This window comes from Leptidea sinapis, chromosome 1 (assembly GCF_905404315.1).
Source record: "Leptidea sinapis chromosome 1, ilLepSina1.1, whole genome shotgun sequence".
Taxonomy (NCBI): Eukaryota; Metazoa; Arthropoda; class Insecta; order Lepidoptera; family Pieridae; genus Leptidea; species Leptidea sinapis.
This window is the reverse complement of record NC_066265.1, coordinates 12,107,204-12,131,463: the sequence shown is the minus strand read 5'-3', so window position 1 is coordinate 12,131,463 and position 24,260 is coordinate 12,107,204. Positions and strand designations below refer to the sequence as shown.

Below are 24,260 nucleotides of genomic sequence, written 5' to 3'. Positions count from 1 at the left end.
TTACTCCACAGCTGATTATCTAAGGGACAGCCTGGGACTAGATTATGATTATTTTATAGCGATAGAAATGACTGTACAATATTGTATATTTTTATTGAAAAGAGTTCAAAAAAGAATGCTGAGAGAGTTTCTTGCGCCGCTTCTTCTCTCTCAGAGCGCCATTTGTGTCCGAAGCGGTAGTAGTATCTAGTATTATAGAAATGACATAAACAAGAATTCTTAAGGAATCAATTTTGAGAAAATAAATGTATTTTATGTCTTTTTATGTTAAGCGCGTGATTGGCACGGTTCTCCAGATCAGGCAGTGATCCCACGACCCTGGGGGAGGATCAGCGGGAACTAGGTAGCCGTTCGGATTTGAGGTCAACAGAAAGTCTAACTTCGGCGCAAAAATCAGATATGACAGACCATATCATGTTAATGCGAAGTCGTGAACAGATCTCCCCGCATGATCGGTAGTTCGTGAGCTTAGCCATTAGGCCGGCGGCGGGCATTGAAATCATCAAGAATCGTTTGGAGCCGGTCAGTCTCTGCTGAATTATACTTTGATGCTTAAAGAATTGATGTCGTGAGCTAACGATATAATTTTTATATTATCAAGTCTGAAAATTATACGCTCGCCATAGACAAGTTTTGAATATCGTGATGGCTGTACGCATAACTTTTGCCTCATCTCATGCCAGATTTAAAAATACCAATCTTGTCAATGATTGTCAATACAGTTCAAAATTTTTAAATTATTTTCGTTTGAATTCGTTATTTTCTCTACTTCTTCTATTTTTGCGTGAATTTGCGAGGTTAACATATAAAAGGTTTATTTACTATTTACATGAATGACACAATATATATAAACGTCATATTATAGTAGTCTAATCTTTTGTGAAGTACCTAACACGCGGTGGCTTCTTTACCACTAATTTACAAAAACCTCAAAAATAAAAACATTCACCATTGCTCATAAAATGGATGATTTTATAAAAATAGAAAAGATCGGTGAAGGAACTTATGGCGTTGTGTATAAAGGAAAAAACAAAACCACCGGCCAGTTTGTTGCTATGAAGAAAATAAGATTGGAAGCTGATGATGAAGGAATACCATCTACTGCAATAAGGTTTAATATTTTTTTATTATAAATTATCAATATGAAATCGTCTAACGTATCTCATCATATATCCGTTCCTTGCAGAGAAATATCATTACTAAAGGAGTTAAATCATCCAAATATAGTCAAATTAGAAGATGTCTTGATGGAAGAAAGCAAACTGTATTTGATATTTGAGTTTCTTTCAATGGATTTAAAGAAGTATATGGATTCTCTAGGCTCAGGGAAAGTAAGTGCAACAATGATTTAAAATGTCTTGATTTAGTACTTTGTCTCAATTTTAAATAAATAAAGAGAGAAAATGTTGGTGGACATACCTTTATAATAACAAAACAGTTACTTATTTATTTATATTTTGATTTATTAGTGATCACAACATAATCTATAAGAAAGAAAGGAATACCTACTTCCTACCAAGTTTCAAGTCTCTAGGCCTTCTGGTTCATCGTGGATATTGTGATGAGTATATGGAAATCTCTTAAATACATATAGTTATATTGTACAGTATATCATTCAAATGGGTACTTTTGGCAACATCAAAGGTTAAAGAACGTAGACCTGAGTGATGAGTGCTTTTTCTGTGGACATACATTGCCCTTTTACTTCCAAACAAAATTTGATAATACCTTCCCATTTTCACCTCTTTTTACTCCTAAGTGCATGATTATACAATTCTGTTTATATATGCCTGAAAAATTGGTATTTCCTTCATGTTTCCCTGTACAACTTTGGAGTGTGTAGTTTCTTTGTTTTATTTCCACAATCATGTTTGTATGAAGACCTCTTAGTTGTAAGGTTCAAGATGTACTTGCATGCAAATAATGGATTGGTGTCTGTTAGTAAATGTCAGTTTAGTACAGTCACTAAATCTTGTAGACAATAAAGTTTTGGCTATCATTGTTATCAGTTGAGTTCTGCACCACTTTACAACTTATCCTTAAGTCATGATGCCTGATGATGGATGTTTTTCTAATAAAAAGTCTAATGGGATGTGTTAACATGATAGTAAGTGATATTCCTAGGCCATAACATTTCAGTGCTACTCAGGGTTCTTGTCTTAGTCACCCTACAAACTGAAACAAAATATTGCTTCAGGGCAGCAAAACACTGCCACCTAGCCGGTATCCTGTGCTAAAGCCTCCCACTATAATAAATAATAATCAGTTGAATAAAAGTTATTCAACTGAAAACAAAGAATACAATTTCTTATATCTAACTTAAATAAACTCCAGGTAGTCTTCGGCTGTTTGCCAATTGGCATAGGCCTCCTCCAACACTTTCCACTCCTTTCTGTCCTTGGCAACCCGGCTCCAGGTCTCTCCTGCAAATTTGGCCAGGTCGTCCTCCCTTCTTTGGCAGGGTCTTCCCCTGCTTCTTATGCCATTCCTAGGATACCATTGTGTGACCTTTTTGTTCCACTTCTCCTTCCCTCTACTCATATTCCCAGCCATTTCAGTTTCCGTATATTTGTTTCTATGTCTCGAACCTTTGCGTTTTTCCTGATGTCTTCTAGCCAAACTCGATCTTTTTTCTTGATCCCCTTGATCATTCTTCGCTCCATTGAGTGCTGGCATATGTTTAATTTTTTAAGGTTTTAATTTGGTAAGGGCCCATGTTTGGTTTCCGTACATCAATACAGGGAGAATGCATGTGTTCAACACACATGTGCACTTTAGATTTAATTGATATGTGCAGTTTTTTATCTTTCATTATTTCTTTTGTTAGCCAGGTTCCATCAATGTTGATTCCAAATCTGTCCCAATTTAGTCTTCTAAATATCATTTCAAGAAATGTTGAGAAAAGTCTTGGGGAAAGTGGGTCGCCTTGTCGTACACCCTTTTGTATGCTAAATGGTTCACCTTTCTTTTCTAATTGTATGCATGCTGTACTTTCCTTGTATATCTTTCATTGTAACATGTATACATAACATCCAATACTGAATAACCTTTATGAAAACCTGCTTGCTCATCTGGTTCGTTGTTATCTAATTTTCTTTCTAGTCTTCTTAGCAGTATTTTCGCAAATATTTGATACAGATTGGACATACGGCTGATTGGACGATAATTACCTATATTAAGTTTGTCACCTTTTTTATATAATAATTCTATATTAGATTGCATCCATTGTATAGGGATAATTTCACTTTCGAGAATTTCATTAAATAGTTTCGTAATTACTGGTACTTGGAATTTTTTTGCCATTAATAGGATCTCATTTTCAATGCCGTCTGGCCCTGGGACTTTGTCCTTACTTTGGGACTGTAACGCTGCTTCCAGCTCTCGTTGTAGTATGTCGGGTACACTCTCATCCTCATCATTGTTTAGTATTATTGATTCGCCATGTTCGTCTTGTGTTTCTTGTTCATATAATTTTTTTACAATATGATGTAGCAATATCTTTTGTGTCTGTTCTTCTGTTCTATTCCTTTCATATTTCTAACTTTTGTAACCCAATCTTTATAGATTCAATGTAGATTCTAAAATATGCCTTTTTTGTTCCCCCTGTTTTAATGATTTGTTTTTCTATTTTCTCTCTTCTGTTCTGCTTTCTATCCTTTCTCATACTCTGTTTTTTTTTATCTTAACTCAACTTTGATATATGTTTTCTACAATCCTCTGTATCTCTGGAACTCAAAGCCTCCCACAACTAGATTTAAAATATGACTGACAAAGCATCCTTCTTCTATTCCATATAAAATCCCTAATAATTATTATAACTTTAAATTACAGTTCATGAATCCGATGACAGTGAAAAGCTATCTATATCAAATCAACAATGCCATCCTTTACTGTCACAAGCGTCGGATTCTACACAGAGATCTCAAACCACAGAACCTGCTTATCGACAAGACTGGTATTATTAAGGTAAGGTTCAATTGTTTTTATCCATTTGTATATCCCTCTTTACATAAGGAACCTTGGCTATGACATGATTCTGCATTTATATTGTTCTAACACTTTCTGACTATCAAGTATAATATGAATAGTAGCTCCAGACCAATAATGAACGATGTACAATTTCCTTCATACATCCTACATCGTTACAATAGTAGAGAATAATTATTACTACACTAAAATATGGAGTATGATAATGCCTGGTCATATCCTGCTTGTGGCGAGTTTTTTTTTTAAACTATAAAAAGTAAGTTTTATTAATATGAGTGTTACTCAAAAGCTCATATAATATAGGTTTAAATAAAATGATTATAAAATGTTACTTTTACACAAAAACCTAATGTAAAAGGTACCTACAGTTCCTATTACATTTATTTTAATCTTTTAAAAGTATTTTACTATCACAAGTTGAAAAATGTCTGCTTTGCTTTATTTATTAATATAGTGTGTACTTGATTTTTTTTATAATAAATTACATTTAATTTTTTAACTCTAGACATTAGATAAAGATAAATATTTTTTTAAATAATGGAGCTGTAAAGGAATATTTTTAATGTATGACAGTGAGTTTCTTGCCGCTCGTTTTCATTAAAGATCAGATTTAAAATGGTGGGATGTTTAGTTAAGTTTTTTTCACTTATTAGATGTTACCTTTTTTATTATGGAATAGGAGGACAAACGAGCGTACAGGTCACCTGGTGTTAAGTGATCACCGCCACCCACATTCTCTCAGAGGAATCACAAGAGCGTTGCTGGCCTTTAAGGAAGGTGTACGCGCTTTTTTTGAAGGTACCCATGTCGTATCGTCCCGGAAACACCGCACAGGGAAGGTCATTCCACAACTTTGTAGTATGTGGAAGAAAGCTCCTTGAAAACCGCACTGTGGAGGACCGCCACACATCTAGATGGTGGGGATGATATCCTAATTTGTGGCGTGTCGTGCTAAGGTGGAATTCGGCGGCAGGAATCAGGTTGAACAGCTCTTCGGAACACTCCCCGTGATAAATGCGGTAGAAGACACACAATGAAGCGACGTCTCTACGCAACGCCAAGTGATCCAGCCGTTCACAGAGCACTGGGTCCCCGACAATTCGAGCTGCTCTGCGTTGCACGCGGTCAAATGGATCGAGCTGATACTGGGGTGCGCCAGACTAGAGATGACAGCAATACTCCATGTGTGGCCGGACCTGCGCTTTGTAGAGCGCTAGAATATGGGCCGGCTTGAAGTATTGCCGTGCTCTATTGATGACGCCCAGCTTCTTCAAAGCCAATTTGGCTTTGCCCTCCAGATGGCGACGGAATTGGCAATCGCTCGAGATTTCGAGACCCAGTATTCCGATACTAGGCGAGGCTTTAAGGGAAGTGTTATCGAAGAGCGGTGATACGACAAATGGGGTTTTTTTAGTGGTAAACGCGCAAACTTGAGTCTTCTGGGGGTTAAATTGGACAAGGTTCAATTTACCCCATTCCGCAACCTTCTCGAGAGAGGACTCGATAGAAGACACAATATCTCCCGGCACTGGTCGACGTCCCGAGATAGACCTGCATGGCCCGTGTATACGGCATCACCAGTGCTGTCGTCTGCATAGCATTGTATGTTGGAGGTGTCCAACATATCATTGATATGCAGAAGAAACAGCTTCGGAGATAGCACACAGCCTTGGGGCACTCCAGCGTTCACGGGCTTGGGATTCGAGCAAAAACCGTCTACAACGACTTGTATGCTGCGCCCAGTGAGGAAGCTGGAGGTCCACTTGCATAAGCTCTCGGGAAGCCCAAATGATGGAAGTTTTGAGAGGAGCGCCTTGTGCCATACACGATCAAAGACCTTCGCTATATCCAGGCTAACTGCCAGGCCTTCCCCCTTGCTTTGAATAGCCGCCGCCCATCTATGTGTTAGGTATACCAGAAGATCACCTGCCGACCGACCATGACGAAAGCCGTATTGTCGGTCGTTGATCAACCGGTGACCCTCTCGGTATTCCAAAAGTTGGCGGCTAATTATGCTCTCCATGATTTTGGAGAGCAGGGAGGTTATAGCAATAGGCCTGTATTTTGCCGGATCCGAACTGCTCCTTTTTTTTGGATCGGATGGACTTATGAATAAATGTAATAAAAATGTTGTAAATTGGTTGGCATACACCTACTTTTGTCTAACAATTTTTTTTTATGTATATATTCAAGTTCTGAAGGTTGATCCACTTTACAATTAATTTATTCTTAACAATAATTATATGTATCGAACTAGGGCTGTGATCTGCCACCGATCGGTACTACAGAGCGTGGTATAAAAATATCCATGCCCTGCAGTATCACATCGGCTACTGCAACGGCGCAGGCAATAGGATCATCCGACGGGAAACAAACCTTTCCCTAAGGGTAGGATGCAAAAAAGGAACGCATCCTATCCCAATCTGCTGACTTGTAGTGCCAAACGCGGCGGGTCGCAGGTGGTCTGCGACGTTGGCGTCGGATGGGCACTACACTCCTGACCAGGCAATGGTGGCGACTCAACTAATTGGGACAGACCATACGCCAATGCAAAATTATGCACAGATCGCCCTGCATAGTCTGTGGTACGTGATCCAAGCCATTCGGCATTGTGCCCGTTGAAATCACCCAAGACAACGATTTCTGCGGAGGGGATCTGTGTAAGCACGTCGTCAATTGCCGTTTGAACGCAGCCGATGAGGTGATCGGTTTCTGCGTTACCACTATGGGATCAGCACACACACAGCAGATATCCTCCCTAACGTACACACATACCCCGGCATGAGGCATAAAATTGTGCTCAATTTTGTACCCGGGGTATGATAAATATGACGTATCGCTAGGTCGAGATATCTGCGTCTCCGGTCCTCGACACTAACCTATGCGAAACATAGCGGCACTAGGCCGCTACTTCACGCCGGTATTCTGTGCGAGTGTGGTAAGTAACCCGGACGAGTCTGGCCCGATTGTGCTGACGTCAAAAGACGGTAGCGTGACTCTCCCACTTTCAATAAGCCCGTAGTCGCCTCTTACGACACCCTAGGGCCTGGGACTACCCTATTATTTTTACGCCCCGGGGAAGCACAGGGGAATTAATTAAATACCATTGCTTTTTGCAGGTAGCTGATTTTGGACTAGGTCGTGCTTTCGGTGTGCCCGTACGAGTATACACTCATGAAGTTGTTACATTGTGGTACAGAGCACCTGAAGTTCTGCTCGGCTGTCAAAGGTGTAGATGAGTACTTCTTAATTTATATTAAAATAATGTTTTTTATAAATTTGGCAATAATATTTCATTTCATAACATCTAGAATTATTTCGTAAAATTTGCTGCGTCTTGTAATAATGAAATTGGGTCACAGCAGATCTGTCATACTGTGGGTCAATAAATTCTCCCAGAATTTTCTATGACCCCTCATACAATTCTGGAAATAAAAATAATTGTAAGTCCCAAATTGAAATAAAAAAACACATAAAAATCCTATCTCTCAAGTTGGACTAATCTGCACTCCATGAAGTAGTCCCCATTAAAATCAATTCATTCATTCAAAAAAAAAAATCACACTCACACTTACACATACACGCACACATACCTTTACTTTTTAGTGAGTTTGCTAAATATGTTTAATAATGTATAGCCTTTCGGAAGGACCTAGCCTCTGCAATTCAGGGTATCCTATCGCAGAGGATAGGGCACAAAACATTTTGTACCCCATATTATTAGTTGAATAAATGATTATTATTATTATTAGTTTAGGAGTTTACTGAAAAAAAAAACATCAATACATATAAATCCAGGCCTGATGAATGCTACTCAACATTATGAGGGTATTATATATTTAGCAGCAGATATGTTTAACTTTCTTTTTCCTTTTTGCTAGATATTCGTGCCCAATAGACATATGGTCTATTGGTTGTATCTTTTCTGAGATGTCATCAAAGAAGCCGCTGTTTCAAGGAGATTCTGAGATCGACCAACTGTTTCGGATTTTCAGGTAATTTCGAGTAATTTTTGTAAAGGTATAGTGTGTTTGTTGACACCTTATTAAATAAATGTTATGCCACTGACTTTTGTCTTAAAATATATATTTTGTGTATATATATTCAAGTTCTGAAGGTAAACCACTATACAACAATTTATTTATTTAAAAAAATATATATTTAAAAATGCTTTAAACATTGCACGCTACTTACTTGACAAGTTATAAATTAAATTAACTTATTATTGCCATATTTAAATAAAAGTGATTTGAGAGATTTTCAGATTACCTATATGAAAACAAACTTTAGTTCTGCTACAAGAGTCTTCACTTTCATTAATTTTAAACAATCTTTGTGCAATTTCGCAAAATAACACTCACAATTAAATCCAAATAAAGTATGTAATATCTATACAAATAAACAATTATATTAATTGTTCTTAAACTAAAACAATGTTTTTAGTAGGTATGTGATTCATCAATTCTGTATTAGCATTAAAAGTTCTGATGATATGTTTTCTATATTTGCATTGATCATGACCATTTCGCCGGTCCACTGCTGGACAAAGGCCTCCCCTAAAGATCGCCATGACAATCGGTCATGTGCTGCACTCATCCAACATATTCTGGCGATCTTGACCAGACCGTTGGTCTATCTTGTGGGAAAACTTTAATAGATAATATTGTAAGCATTTGAGCGACACATTATTTGCATTATTTAAATATAATTAGACAGAGATAACTGATGTACGGACATATCTATACTAATATTATAAAGCTGCAGTGTTTGTTTGTTTGTTTGTTTGAACGCGCTAATCTCTGGTACTACTGGTCCGATTTGAATGATTCTTTCAGTGTTGGGTAGTCCATTTATCGAGGAAGGCTATAGGCTGTTTTTTTTCATAAGAAAACTTCTAGTCATTACATATGACCAGCGAGCGTACATGTCATGCCGATGACTGGCGTATGACGCCAAGCTATATACAGGATGGAGAAAAACGAATTGTTGGTTTTCATGACTATCTCTTCATTTAATTATACGTGTTATTTAGAGATAATTAGTTATAATTTATAACTAAAGCATTTTGTTTCCATCCCATTAAATACTTATCTATACTAATATTATAAAGCTGCAGTGTTTGTTTGTTTGTTTGAACGCGCTAATCTCTGGTACTACTGGTCCGATTTGAATGATTCTTTCAGTGTTGGGTAGTCCATTTATCGAGGAAGGCTTATATGCTATTTTTTTTTTCAAAGTTAGGGATCCGTAATAAAATTGCTATTTTGTAACACAAGGTGTAAAATCGAAAACCTATTCTTGCGTGCGCTGCAAAAACTATTGACAATAGAACAAAATGATGTACAGGCTATAATATAGGCAATATTTTATTACTTTTAAAACTATCGCGTGAATTATACTTTATATGGCAAAACAACGTTTGCCGGGTCAGCTAGTTGACTAATAAAAATGGTGAAGGGACATATCATAGTATGATCAATTGGTATGTAATATTTCTGAATGTGGGAATTTTAACAGATGAGAGATCATCCCCCCATCTGTAACTAACAGTGGTGCTAAATTGGAGACAGATTGGTAGTAGCGACAGGAGTGTAAATGTCCGTACATGACTTTCTTTAAGAAATGTCACTCACACTTCAAGGTTTATATAGAATTATAAATGTTAACAAAACTCATTGTTGTTGTATAATTATTTGAAATGTTTCATTTTCCAGAATGTTGCGTACTCCAACAGAAGAATTATGGCCCGGTGTTTCCGCATTACCCGACTACAAGCCAACATTTCCCAACTGGACCACACTTAACCTTCACAATCATGTAAGTGCGATATTTAAAAATATAAATAAATGTAAGTCAATAAATGGGTTGGACATGTCGTGCATTATTGATAGCATGTTTGGAAGAAGACTGCTTGACGTTATCAGTCAGACTAGTAGTATTATTAGATCACTTAATAATATAACCTAGGTCCTAAAAAATCATTGAGAGCAAAATTTAAAGAAATTAACATCTTGACTGTTGCATCTCAATATATTCTTGATAATGTAATGTATGTTCACACAGGCACATAACTGAATTTGCCAGAAACTGTCATAACCATAATGTTAACACCAGGAACAGACATAAACTTATGATGCCTACTACTCGGCTAAGTCGAGTTAGTAAGTCTTTTGTGGGGCGATGTATATGCTTTTACAACAAGATCCCAGAAAATGTTCAAAACAAAAGTATAACGTTATTCAAAAGAATTGTTAAAAAACGTTTGTGTGGTAAAGGTTACTATAACATAAATAACTTTCTTAATGATACCACAGATTGGGAATGGAGTGACCGCCCTCAGGCTATTAAATAATAAGTTTAATTGTACAATATTACTTTGTAAACATTTTTATTCGATGAAAAAAAAAAGCCCGCTGAGTTTGTTGCGCCCATTCTTCTCAGGTCTGAGGCATTCATTTTGGAATGGGTGGTAGTTTTTGACTTTCAATATGTGATGTCACATCCTATTTTGAATAAAAATATTTGAATTTGAATTTACAATTATTGTTTTCGTATCATATTTCCTAAAATATCGTTAAAATTTAGAAACATTTAAATCACTATAAATAATATTATGCAACAATATTAAAATCCAAAGCATCCACCTTACATTAGTTTTGGTTATACTAGCAAACCAACTTGTATAAAAAATTATTTTGGATAAAATTTGAAAAACAAAATTGTATTAACGATGCGGGACTCGAACTCACGCCCTCCATCGTTCCGTGCCGGATTTTGTTTTTGAAATTTACGTATCGTCATAAAATCTTGTATGCTTCGTTCAACTCTGAATGAAGCCACAATCTTTTTTTTTTATGGAATAGGAGGACAAACGAGCGTACGGGTCACCTGGTGTTAAGTGATCACCGCCGCCCATATTCTCTTGCAATACCAGAGGAATCACAAGAGCGTTGCCGGCCTTTAAGGAAGGTGTACGCGCTTTTTTTGAAGGTACCCATGTCGTATCATCCCGGAAACACCGCACAAGGAAGCTCATTCCACAGCTTTGTAGTACGAGGGAGAAAGCTCCTTGTAAACCGCCACACATCCAGATGGTGGGGATGATATCTTAACTTGTGGCGTGTCGTGCGAAGGTGGAATTCGGCGGCAGGAATAAGGTTAAACAGCTCTTCGGAGTTTATTTGTGTTATCACTTTAAAAACATCACATATTGTTTAGATTTACAAGAGCGACATCTCAAGTCAATTTCCTAATATGCCTGTAAAGTAGAACCTGTAGAATGTAGATAAAGCCACAACCTAAGAGTTGAACAAAGCATACAGGATTTTATGACGATACATCACTCGAACAGTTTGCTCAGTTGGTTAGAGCACCGGCACGGAACGCGGAAAATTTTGTTTTTCAAATTTTATTTGTGTATTAATCACTTTAAAAACATAACATACTATTTAAATTATTTTGGGTCATTCAATTAAATTTTGGGATCAGCAAAAGAATTTAGCTTCTGCACCTTTTTGGGCCCGAACCTAATCTCTGCATTCAGAAATTTAATAACAACGTTTTGTTCCATGACAAGTGTAAAATTGCTTATTAGAAGTAGTCATATCAAAAGACATGTAATATATTTATTAATTTTATCTTAATGATTGTTTTTTATTCATTTAAAACGTTTTTACTTTTAACTATTTGTATGACTACATAATGTAAGCCAAATTTCAGTTAAACGATTTACAGATTTTAAAATTTCTGAAAAAAGATTTGGTTCAGGTAGAAACTGAAACATACCTAAGATTCGATATTAGCAGAAAATCATTTTTTAGGTTAGGCACTATAAAATAAATTCTTTCCAGGTGCAAAACTTAGATGAAGTCGGTATGAATTTGCTGCAGAAAATGTTAATTTACAATCCAGCGGAAAGGATTACAGCCAGACAAGTTCAGAAGCACCAGTACTTTAGAAATGTTAAATTGCCCGCAGGTCTGTCCACATTGAAGGGGTATGCAAACGATGTTGAAATTATCTTTAAAAATGGTGAATAAGCTCGATTTTGTATAATTTACTTGTGAGAATTGCGACATGATTAAACCATACATAAATTTTTGTATACTTTGATACTGGAAGTGAAGGTGTTGAACAATTTCAGTTTGCGAATTTTCTGTTTTATTTTCTTATTGATAGTGATGGTGCCTGGCAACAAATTGTATTTGAATTTATTAATTAATTATGTATGTTCGGTTTTGATCCACCTCTGATTTGTGGATTAGATATTTGTGGACTTTCATTGATTAACCCTTTCGGATAGAATTCAAAGGGTTTGTGATGGCTTGTAATTCTTTTGGAAAACTAATTGGTTATAGATGTTCTGTTTTTCTTTCACAACATCCTTTATTATAGTGTATTGTCATACCTGTGAAACATTTGGGTTTGTATTTAACTATAGCCTTTGTAATGTAAAACGGTTTTAGAGATTACGAGACTAAAATACTTTTAACTGTCAAAGTGCCTAAAATATATAAATTATCAGACGAATTTCATTACTGAAAATATAGCATAACATTTGTAGCTTTCTTATGATAACAGTCGTATATTAATGTGTCTTATAGTTAAATAATTTAAAGTTGCATATATCTAGTATTAACATATATATGATAGGTAGTTAATAGTACTATATAGGCAAGTTGATGTAGTGTTCAATTTAAATGCCTTCACAGTGCTGTCTCACAAACATTCTTCTTAAAACCATAGAAAAATTTAATTTTAAGGGACTTTCTAGATTGGTACCACGAAGAACTCTTATTCAGTAAGTTTATCGTTAGCGGTAACCATTAACCAAGTGAGGTAACCAGAAAGTCTGTGAAGCATAAATTTTTTAGTTGATGAAATATATATAATTCATAATTTGACAATTTTTAACAAATTTAGGTATTTTGTCTTCTGACTTTCCGGTTATAATAAAAAAATATACATACTGATCATGCTAGAAATAACTATTGCATACTACAGAACATTGTGAAGTGTGTTTACAGTCAGTTAAGTCATTGCATAAAGCATAGACCAAGTATAGTAACTAAAGTAACCGTCATGAGAAGCTATAAATTTTGTAAACAAGTGTTCAGGAGTTCACAACATTTGGAACAACAAAAAAAATGAATTTGTTTAAGATTTAATAAATTATTAAGTAACATATATTATTTAAGAATAATTATTCGTCAGATTCAGATGTTTCCATTTCTGTGTCAGAATCAGTGACATGTATCACGAAGCTGTCTACAGTTTTATCAATCATCTCATCGATTTTGGAATAAAAATTATCTTCTTCCTTGATAACATGCTCCACACAACGCTTCCAATTTTCCGAAGTAATCTGCTGCAGTCCCTCTTGTAATAATTGTTTTACCTCGTCAAATTTAAAATTTGTATTTTTGCGAGCAACATATCCTTTTACGTTGGCCCAAATTAGCTCAATTGGATTAAGCTCACAATGATATGGCGGGAGTCTCAATACTTCCACCTTATATTTTTTTGCGAGCTCGTCCACTACATATGTTTTAAAATTGTCTTTAACATTTTTTACTTTTAGCAGTAATTCAGTCTTAATTTCATTGTCGTCGTAAGAAATATTCTTACTTACAAGCCCATTTTGTATATAATTTTTTTTCCAGGCAGTAGTAGGAATTCTTTCAAGACGCCTTGAGTGGTATGGTGCATTGTCCATTACCACTACTGCATTTTCTCCAAGTTTTTGGAGAACGTTTTCAAACCATTGTTCAAAATGTGTTGCATCCATTGATTCATGGTAATCTCCCGTCTTCTTGCATTCAAATATATTTTCACCGCCCTCTACAAAACCGTTCTCATTGCCGATATGGGTAATTATTAATCGTTTAACTTTTGACGTTGGGTTACGTGCACCAATGCTAAGTCCTTCTAGGAAAGCCCGCTTCTTACTTTTAACTTGTTTGTCTACCCAAGTTTTATTTACGGTATGTCCTGTAAAAACAATTAAACATTTGTTAATTAGCGTCTTGCGCAGTAAAAGAGTTGAAGTATATTATTATTAATACACACTTGTGATAGCCCTTAAGAACTAATGTCTCAAGGTCGGCGGCGCGTGGGTTATATTTTGCAAATAGATTTGCAGTATCATACACATCACTTCACGGTAAAGGCGACGGTATTTGCTTACAATCAGGCGAACCGTGTGGTAGTCTGCCGTTTCACTGCAATAAAAAAAAACACACTAACCTGCATTCACCCATGTCTCATCCATGTAAAATATCTGGCGATTTTGTTGTCTATAGTCTTTAATAGATTTCAAATATTTTCGCCGCCATATTGTTATGTCATCTCTATCAATAAGTGCGTTATTTCGCTGTCGTTTTATATATTTAAAGTTTAAATGCTTTATTAGCCGCCTGAGAGTTGTTTCGCTAAAATTTGGCAAATCTTCATCGTCATTGACTGCCTGAAGAATCTTGAGAATTGTTGGTAATTGGCCATTTAAAAAGAAACTGTAATTTTTTTTCCTATTTACGGATTTATCAAAATCGTCTACTTTCTGATAAAATTTAGGCCTGTCTTTAGACTTGATAGGTGATTTTATTCCCTCTTCTGATTTATATTCTTTTAATATATTATACACAGTTGCTATGCCAATTCCGAAAATCGATGCTGTTTTTTTATTTATTTCGGTTTTGTAGGGATATTCATTCGATGGCCAATTTTTTTTCACGTACTTATATACGTTGATCACCATATTTTTCTCATTAGCCGTAAAGCTCGTCACCTGTAGTCACTTGTCACACGAAGCTCAAGCTATATCTCCAGGTATACCAATTAACCTAACCAATTACTTCACAATTTAAAACCTACTTCTAATATTAACCTTAAGTTTCCAAAGATTAGCGCGTTTGAACAAACAACTCTTTCTTTTTACTTATTATATATTTTAGATAAATTGTATTACGCACCTTTTGACGTTTTTTTCGTGGCGAATTTATTTCCTTAGATGTACTGGCTACTGGCTCCATTATACGTAATAACAAATAAAATTAACGCAACAATTAAAGTAACAACAATAAAAAAGTGATAACGAAGCAATAACAAAATTAACAATAACAACCAGATCCGCGATATATGCAAAGCAATGAAACAAACTCGTACGCATTCGAAACTCGAATGACGCGTTTATTTCAAAATGGCGTCCCGATAGTTTACAATCCCTGCGATGGACGCGTTCCGGTACCAAGAAACACAAACGATAGTGCTTTGCGTCGTTAAAATATGATCCGACTAAATTAAATAGGTTGTTACTTTCATATAACCCGTCTATATTTCATGTCGATTGAATATGGTCAATTTATTATTATCTCGTAGTATAAAATGTTTACTTAGTAAAAGATGTTTGTTTACATAATTTATAGCTTCTCGTGACGGGTACTTTATATATATAGGTACATAATAACAAGTGTTCGTGAAAGAACACATCATCATCACATCACTTTTACATCGTAAAACACAACATTGCACCATATTTCGTTACATTCTACTTAAAATTGTCACTGATGTTGAATAAATAGTGGATATTTCACTCATTTCACAAGTTTTCTGTGCAGCGCTGTCAAGTTTGTTTAGCACACCGTGCTGACCCCGAAAAAACCGGCACGCATGGTGAAACAAAAAGTCTAATCACTCTATCTCATATCTTTACATAACACTCGCATAAGTTTTTCTTTTTCTCGTGTGAGTGAACGGAACGGAAGCTATCAATTCTAGTTAGTTACTATACTTGGTCTATGGCATAAAGGATCCAATTGACTGTGTCTTGTCAATCTCATGGGTGCTGTAGTGTGGTAATATAAATAAACTGTCATTAGAATCACAAGAGTTTTCTGTGGCTTGATTGACTTCTAATGGGTCGTCACATTTTGATGTGTGAGGTAGAAAATGGTATGTTTTGTGTGTGGTGTTTGGATACAGCTTAGATGCTTTGAATATCTGCTATCCAGTCACGTTAGGATATCAACTATATACTTTTGTATAGTTGTAATTTGGGATAAATATTTTAGATGAGCTGAAAAAAAGTTCATCAACACAATCGATACAGAGTAATAGACAAAATCAGAGGAATGGCTGTATGAGTTAATTTGACATGTCGTTTGACAACTTTACCGGTCAAATATCAAATGGGTGATACTTTTGAAGGGGTGTTGGAGAATAATTTTGTAAAAAAACATAAAGAATGGTTTACTTATAACTGTTGATTGCATTCTAGTTATTACTCTGATCTAAAAGGGACTGCATCTTTAATTAACTCGGTAAGGCATAGGAAATTACCACCTACAAAGTGGGTTCCAAACCCATCTGCCGATAAGCTTTGCAAAAAACGTTATTGTAATTAATAATTGTATCTTAAGATTGGTGCATCTCATATTGTTCCGAAGTTAATTGTGCCAATTTTGTATTTTTATAATTTAGCCTTAGAATAAAAACATTACTGAGCAAATGAAGTGCATTTTAAGTATAGTTATTAGTAAAAGAATTAAATTATATTCATAATATTGTGTTTTATTCTTTGTTGATAAAGTAAAGGTATGTATATATGCATTTACATTATTATAATTATTTTGTATAAATTTAGCAATTTAACAGCTTAAATTTTACTAACTACACACACTCCCTTACTGAAGCGAACTTTATCCAAATGTGAGTTACATAGTCGAGAGTGACAATTCAGTCTCATAGTGCTCATCTGGCCTTAAGAAATTTTCACTTCAATAATTAAATGTAATGTCATGACAGTATATAAATGCAGTATACTTTTTTGTTTTTAATGATGTCATAAAAGCTGACCAGCGAAGTGTTTTCGAGCAATGGCCGCAGAGTGTTGGAACATGGACATAATGTGATTATATTTCACAAAGCAATTTTCCTTCGAAAATAATTTTTTCTCCAAAACCTCTATTAACTGCTACTGATGTTTTTTTTATGGAATAGGAGGACAAACGAGCGTACGGGTCACATGTTGTTAAGTGATCACCGCCGCCCACAATCTCTTGCAACACCAGAAGAATCACAGGAGCGTTGCCGGCCTTTGAGTCTGTCTGTGAGCATTGGCCAATGGTATTCTTACCGTCAGGATAAACTGATGCTAATTAATAATCTAAGTAGTATATATATATATGTACACTATACAACCAATTAGCCGCACTAGGATAGTCGATAGTATTTCCTCATGCATTTTGAGAAGCTCGATGACGGTGTCATGCCTATATATAGATTGATAATCCCAACTTTTGTCTCCTGGGTAAAAAGGGATTTTTGTGTATTGTCATATGTGCAATGTGCTGGGCCACTACTACGATACCCGGGCCCTAAGGATCCTACATTGGAAGCGGAGTCGGTCTGTCCAGCCAGACCAGTCCAGAGTAGGTGCTCCTACACTAAAGTTAGACAGGTTGAACAGACAGTTGTCAGTTCAGACTTGTTGTTCCCCTCCCCGGAGCGAGCACTGGGTAGGTTTGTTTTTTTCAGCCCCGACCAGACCCGCCCAGACCGTCTGGTCGGGAGAAATTCCGCTTCCAATGTAGGACCGACCTAAGGGATTGTCACCGGGACACCACGGGGGCGCAACCTGTCGCCGCTACCAACAAGATGTAAACAGCTCACAGCTCTATAGATATATATATAGTTACTTACGGCGGTTCCCAATATACTATATACAGATAGAGATAAATTACTACCTTCTACTGTCAATAATCTGAAGCTGTCCCAATATACCCGACAAGTCATTCTTTTCGCCTTATATTGGGACGCGTGAATTGCAATTTCCATACAAACTTCTATCGCTGGTAAGCTATACGTCGTCCCATTGACAGACGGCGTGTACGGATAAGGTGAGTTAACATCGATAAGTTTATTGTGACAGAAAAGTCAAGGATAGTTACGATTTTCATCTCAAGTAAGAGATAGACTGAATATTGGGAACGGCCGTTACTCACTTTGGTTGCGGAACCAATTTAGTGGCGCGACCAGATCGGACGCGTCATGACTGGTGTGCATATGATGACTTTTTACTTACATACTTAATAGTAACACTAAAATAAAGAAATAAGGCATAATAATAATCTAAAAAACTTTATTATGACAACAATGAATACAATCCGGTGTTAAAATTAAATAATATTTTATAAATAAAACCAGCTTTCTATCAGTTTAAGTACTATCGAATCTTTTATATAAAGCTACACCTAGTTATATTAACAATAAAATAAATATCACAATATATGTAAGCAATAAAGCTTATCATCTATGTACAGTCAGCTTCAAGAATATCCGCGATGCCTATCTTATAATATAATTATAAGATAGGCATCGCGGATTATAATGGAGATTAGTTTGTGTGGAGTGCAGTTTAGTCCAACTTGAGAGATAGGATAGTTTTTATTTACACCCTTAATTATTTTTATTTCCAACATTTGTTTTGCATGGACATAATATATGGAGAGAATTTACGGTTTGACAGTTCTGCTGTGAAACAATTTCATTATAACAACGGGGAGCATATTTTACGAAATAATTCTTGATGTTATGAAATATTATTGACAAATTCAAGAATTTGTACTAGAATAAAACAAGATATATGAAATTGGAAGGTTAATATAGGAGAAGGAGTTCATGTATGGAATCGATTAGATTTTCTTTAAAATACTGTAGATTAAATTATTATTCGTTGAAATCTGAAAACCAAAACAATTAAAAGACCGTTTTAAAAATACGACTTTAAGACGACGTATAAGACTCAAAAAAAATGGTCACCTTAGATACGTTATTCAGATTTAACACTGAAATCTTAGATTAAGGATTGGTCGCCGCTGCGCTCCAACTAGATAATACAGACGTAGTCGCAAAATGCGGCAACGAATACTACGCTCCAGCGGGCGTACTCGGGCCAGTCTCGAACAATGGGTGACGTTGACGTGCCACATGTTCTGTTAATCTTTACTAATAATTGAAATTAAAATGCCGGGTGGCGTAGCTATACTTTGTAAAAATAATACTACCTATAAGAAAAACACTGAGATCACATATCATCAGTAAGTATTTTGTATTTTATTAATTTCAATGTAATATAACACGAAGCGTATGTTACAAAATTTGAAAGATGACATGGAGTGTCAAGATGCCACGCACACGAGCATCTAATAGTTGCCGTAATAAAAAGGCTATTGTTCTTAGGTAGTGCAGTTCTATTTAGAGCGCAACAGAGACCAATCCTTTATTAATCTAAGATTTTAATAATCTAATATATCAAATTCTCGCGTCATGTTGTTAAACATTGAACTCCTTCGAAACGGCTTGACCGATTCTCATGAAATTTTGAGTGCATATTGGGTAGGTCTGAGAATCGGAATTCATCCCCCTAAATGTTAAGGGTGGTCCACACGAAATTTTTTTTTAAATTTGTTTTATGAGTAAGGAGTAAAAAGTACATACAACTTCAAATTTTCACCCATCTACGATCAACAGTTACTTTTGTATCGCGATTTTAATATTGGCAATACAACGTTTGCTGGGTCAGCTAGTATACCTATATGTATATATATAACTTATAAATTGTGTTGTATACCTAACCTATAAAATGGCATGACTTATAAAATGCTACGTTGTATAACTTTTAATATTACGAATGTAGGTCATAATTGTTGTAGGTGTAAATTGTATAAAAAAATGTATTATTATACAGCGATCACTGTTGCGCAAACCTGCAAAAATTGCATAAAGGCCATTACGGTGTAGTTATAACCTTAAATATTGTGTAATAAAATCATTACTATTGTATATGTATAAAATTCATATGTGCGTTGATACAGTCCACTAGTAATATATTTAAATTACATTCATATCCATGGTCATAAGATTATTCTAGAACGCCAAAATAGAAAACACGATCACAATTGCATTTCATTTTTTGTAGCTAAAATTCAGTAATCAAACCTTGGATACAGTAGTGTCTAGTTATATATTGAACCAGGTAGCCACAAAATAATGATAACACGTTATTACCACAAAAATTTCTTTCATGAAATTAAAGCACATTTTTTTTATTTATTGACACACTTTTTACACAAATTATCTTGCCCCAAGTTAAGCATATATAGCCTGTGTTATGGGTTACAAGACAATGATATATTTAATACAATATACTTACTTAAACATACATAAATTCATATAAACATACACAAATTCATTTAAACATCCATGACTCGGAAACAAACATCCATATTCATCATATAAATGATTGCACCTACCGGGAATCGAACCCAGGACCTCTAGCTTAGTAGGTAGGATTGCTAACCACTCGGCTATACAGGTCGTCTAAAGTCATTGAATATGTACATAAAAGATTTTCCATCCCTGGTGTAACGTTCATAATAATAAGATGTAATATTTATTAATGTATTGTATAAAATAACTAGTGTGGTGTGACATTTATTATTGCGTAGTATAAAGCTCATTATAGTATAAAATAGCGATCATTAGTGTGGTATAATGTTCATTAATGTATTGTATAAAATGTATTAATGTGCTGTGACATTATTGCTTAGTTATAACGCTCATTATAGTACAAAATAGCGATCATTAACCTGGTATAATGTTCATTATTGTATTGTATAGAATTAAGTAGTGTGGTTTGACATTCGTTATTGCGTTATACGTGAATATGACGCCGTTGATCAATATTTGTCATAGGGATTGACCAAAAGCAAAATACTATACACTTCACTTACTCACGTACATATCTGTAAAACTAGCACAAGTTAACAATTTAAATTAAGTCTCGCCATAATGAGAAGAGTGTTTCTCTAATACGGTAGTATATTAAGTTTATGGTTGTTACTATAACGTTCATTATAGTATAAATAGCGATCATCAGTCTAGTATAATGTTCATTATTGTATGGTATAAAGTTTATTAATGTGGTGTGACATTTACTATTGCGTAGTAAAACACTCGTTATTGTATAAAATAGCGATCATTAGTGTGGTATAATGCTCATTATTGTAATATATAAAATGTATTAATGTGGTGTGGACATTAATTATTATTATTGCGTAGTTATAACGTTCATTAAAGTACAAAATAGCGATTATTAATCTGGTATAATGTTCATTATTGTGTTGTAGGTATATATTATAATAGTTGTTAATTATTGTAGTTTTCCAACAACAGCCTTAAAGCGTAAATGGTATAATGCTCAACGTGGAATTTTCCAACTATAGCAACGCTTCGCACAATCGAGCACTATCAAAAGTACTGCTATCGCGTGGTTAGTTCAATCGATACCAACGCAATGGCAGAAAATTAACAAGTGTTTTTTCTTTAAGTTGATATTGATCGAAAATTAATTTATATATTATTATCGTTAGTGATATTGTTGAAAAAATTTTAAAGCTTTCGTTTCGCCGTTTATTGTATTCCACATTTAAAATGTATGAATACAATTTCATTTTATAATTCGAAACAATAAACAAATCTATTACAGAAATAAATACTTTTGTCAACATTGCAATGGCTTGATCGAATGAAGCAGGCAATCATAAAATATGTTTTTTTTCCCACCTCTATGAAAAGCTGTCTTTTTGTCCCTGGTACGAGGGACAAAAGTGACCGATTCTCTCCCGGCAAGACGACTTTCGTCCCTAGTACCAGGGACTTAAAGCGAGCTTTTTATCTAAGTGGGAAAAAAATCGTATACGCACCACGTGAGAAAAGTAGGATTGTCACCCACAATTGTCATCCGAGCCGATATTCCGCGGGTGAGATTGGACCTACTTTTCTCCCTCGGTGCGTAATAGACTATTTCGTGGAAAAGAACCTATTTTTCAAAATCAATAAGACATCTTATTTTATTATTAGGTTGCTAACTCTATGAATATTTCTTTTTTTAACACTGAACTTAGTTCTCCGTTCCAACTAAGCATTAGCAGCGGCATAATGAGGTTCAGTGGTGTATGGTGTAGACCGCGGGGTGCGAGGGATGTCCAGGTTGTTGTTGCAGGATGATCCGGTGAGCGACACCACTGAGATCCTGCTGCCCGAGACCTGACACCACAGTGCCCGGCTGGAGCTAGATCAAACAATATACAAGTCAACGTTATGCTATATAAAAATATAAGGCATTTATTTTCTCAAAATTGTAATGTTTAGAATTTCTTTTTGATGATGATGACCGCTTCGGAGACAAATAGCGAAGAAGCGGCGCAAGATACTCTCCCAGCATCCTTTTTTGCGCTCTTTTTAATAAAATATACATTATTGTACTTTCATTGTTATTTACTATAAAATAATCAGAATCTAGTCTCAGACTGTCCGTTCACTTAGGTATTCAGCTGCGGAGTAGTAAAAGTGTATACATTTACCCTTAAAGCTATTACGTATCTTATGAAGCCTACTAGAATTAGTTACATTCAATCCCTATTTCTAGTGTTATTATAATGAAAATCACTATTTAGAGCAAAAAGTTGACGATTTTCATGAACGTTAATTAAAATTTTCATAAATGTATACCATTAACGGTCATATTAATTATTTCTTTGAGACTGTCTATAAAAAAGCTGATATATTGGACGAACAGCTCTCTTTAGCAGAGCAAACACTATATCAATGTCAGCAGCATTTTTTTTTAATCTGAGTTAATTATATTTTTCTTTAATTAACTGGAGTAATTCACATGTAAATCAAATACTTTTATGGATTTTACGCGTGTAACTAAAAATATTAACAATTGTAACTGAATTTTAACATTAATTCAGCAAAGTTCATTCAAATCAATAAAATTGATTTAAAGTTAATTTTCCGAAATAGATTACGTAAATATTAAGAATAAGTTTTATATAACTATTTTCTTTAAGTAAGTATAAGTAACTATGGATAATATTTCTACCCAAGCAATTTATTTAAAAAAAAAAATCTACTTAACATGTTAAAAACTCATCGAAACGAAAATGTGTGTTCACCCTAAGGTGATATATATATTACCTGCAGTATATTTGGCAGCATTGTTTGACAGCTCGAGGTCGCCACGTGCAGTTGTTCTTGCTGCACTTGCTGCACTCCTACGGTCTGCTCGACATTCACAAAGTATACAAAATGTATCAAAATTCATATTATAGTATAAGACATCTGGAATCTAAATAATCTTAAATAAGAAATACAGATTCAGGATTGATTGACGGGGGACACCTGCAATCTAAATAATCTTAAAGTTAGAAATACAGATTCTAGATTATTTGGGGGGAGGGACATCTGGATTCTAAATAATCCTAAAGTTGGAAATACAGATTCAGGATTGATTGACGCGGGGGACATCTGGATTCGAAATAATCTTAAAGTTAGAAATACAGATTCTTAGGTTGTTTGGGGGGAGGGACATCTGGAATCTAAATAATCTTAAAGTTAGAAATACAGATTCTAGATTGTTTAATGGGAGGGACATCTGGAACCTAAATAATCTTAAAGTATGAAATACAGATTCAGAATTGATTAACAGGGGACATCTGGAATCTATATAATCTTAAAGTTAGAAATACAGATTCAAGATTGATTGACACCTATAATATAAATAATCTTAAATTTAGAAATACAAATTCAGGATTGATTGGCGCGGGACATCTGGAATCTAAATAATCTTAAAGTTAGAAATACAGATTCTAGATTGCTTGGGGGGAGGGACATCTGAATTCTAAATAATCTAAAAGTTAGAAATACAGACTCAGCATTGATTGACGGACTACATCTGGAATCAAATAAACTTAAAATTAAAAATACAGATTTAGGATTTATTGAAGGGGGACATCTGGACTCGAAAGACATCTCGACTAGAAATCTTAAACTAGAGAAGGAATATTGAAATCGGTCTTTAGGCAATACTCACGTGTATCTGTATTGGCTGGTGATGCGGGTGTATCTGTATGGTCTGTACTTGTAGCGGCTGCGGTTGTTGCTGTAATAAAATATTTACAAGGGCTTACTATTATATAATATAATATGATAATTAAATAATTATTATTGACCTTTCCGTTATCATCGCCCAATATGACTGAGAGAATTGAGGTGAGTACCCACAGCGAGCCTTTTTCTGACGTGAAACAGTAATGTGCAAGTATTATTTGTAACGAGTCAAGTGAAGTGAGCAGCGGGTGTCTGAAAGGTGGCGCTAGTGTAGTGGTGTGAGGAGAGAGGTGGCGAAGGGTATATAATGCCTTGCTCGG

General features: G+C 35.1%; 2 protein-coding genes across 3 annotated transcripts in view; one reads left to right on the top strand and one right to left on the bottom strand.

Moving 5' to 3' along the window:
• Positions 1-736: 736 nt before the first annotated feature.
• Positions 737-15,391, top strand: LOC126967121 (cyclin-dependent kinase 1). The gene is made up of 7 exons (XM_050811539.1): positions 737-1,111; positions 1,187-1,331; positions 3,832-3,966; positions 7,107-7,216; positions 7,869-7,982; positions 9,702-9,804; positions 11,838-15,391. Exons 1-7 carry the CDS (start codon positions 963-965, stop codon positions 12,024-12,026), a joined length of 945 nt encoding a protein of 314 aa, XP_050667496.1. The 5' UTR covers positions 737-962; the 3' UTR covers positions 12,027-15,391.
• Positions 15,392-18,107: 2,716 nt separating this feature from the next.
• Positions 18,108-24,260, bottom strand: part of LOC126966524 (zinc finger protein 431-like) — a 29,810-nt gene continuing 23,657 nt past the window's right edge. For both annotated transcript variants that reach the window (XM_050810658.1, XM_050810665.1), the window contains exons 13-15: positions 23,924-23,992; positions 23,029-23,112; positions 18,108-22,117 (exon numbers count right to left, since the gene is read on the bottom strand). In XM_050810658.1, coding sequence (XP_050666615.1) covers positions 21,992-22,117; positions 23,029-23,112; positions 23,924-23,992 — 279 coding nt within the window. In that variant the 3' untranslated portion in view covers positions 18,108-21,991. The remainder of the gene's footprint in view (positions 22,118-23,028; positions 23,113-23,923; positions 23,993-24,260) is intronic.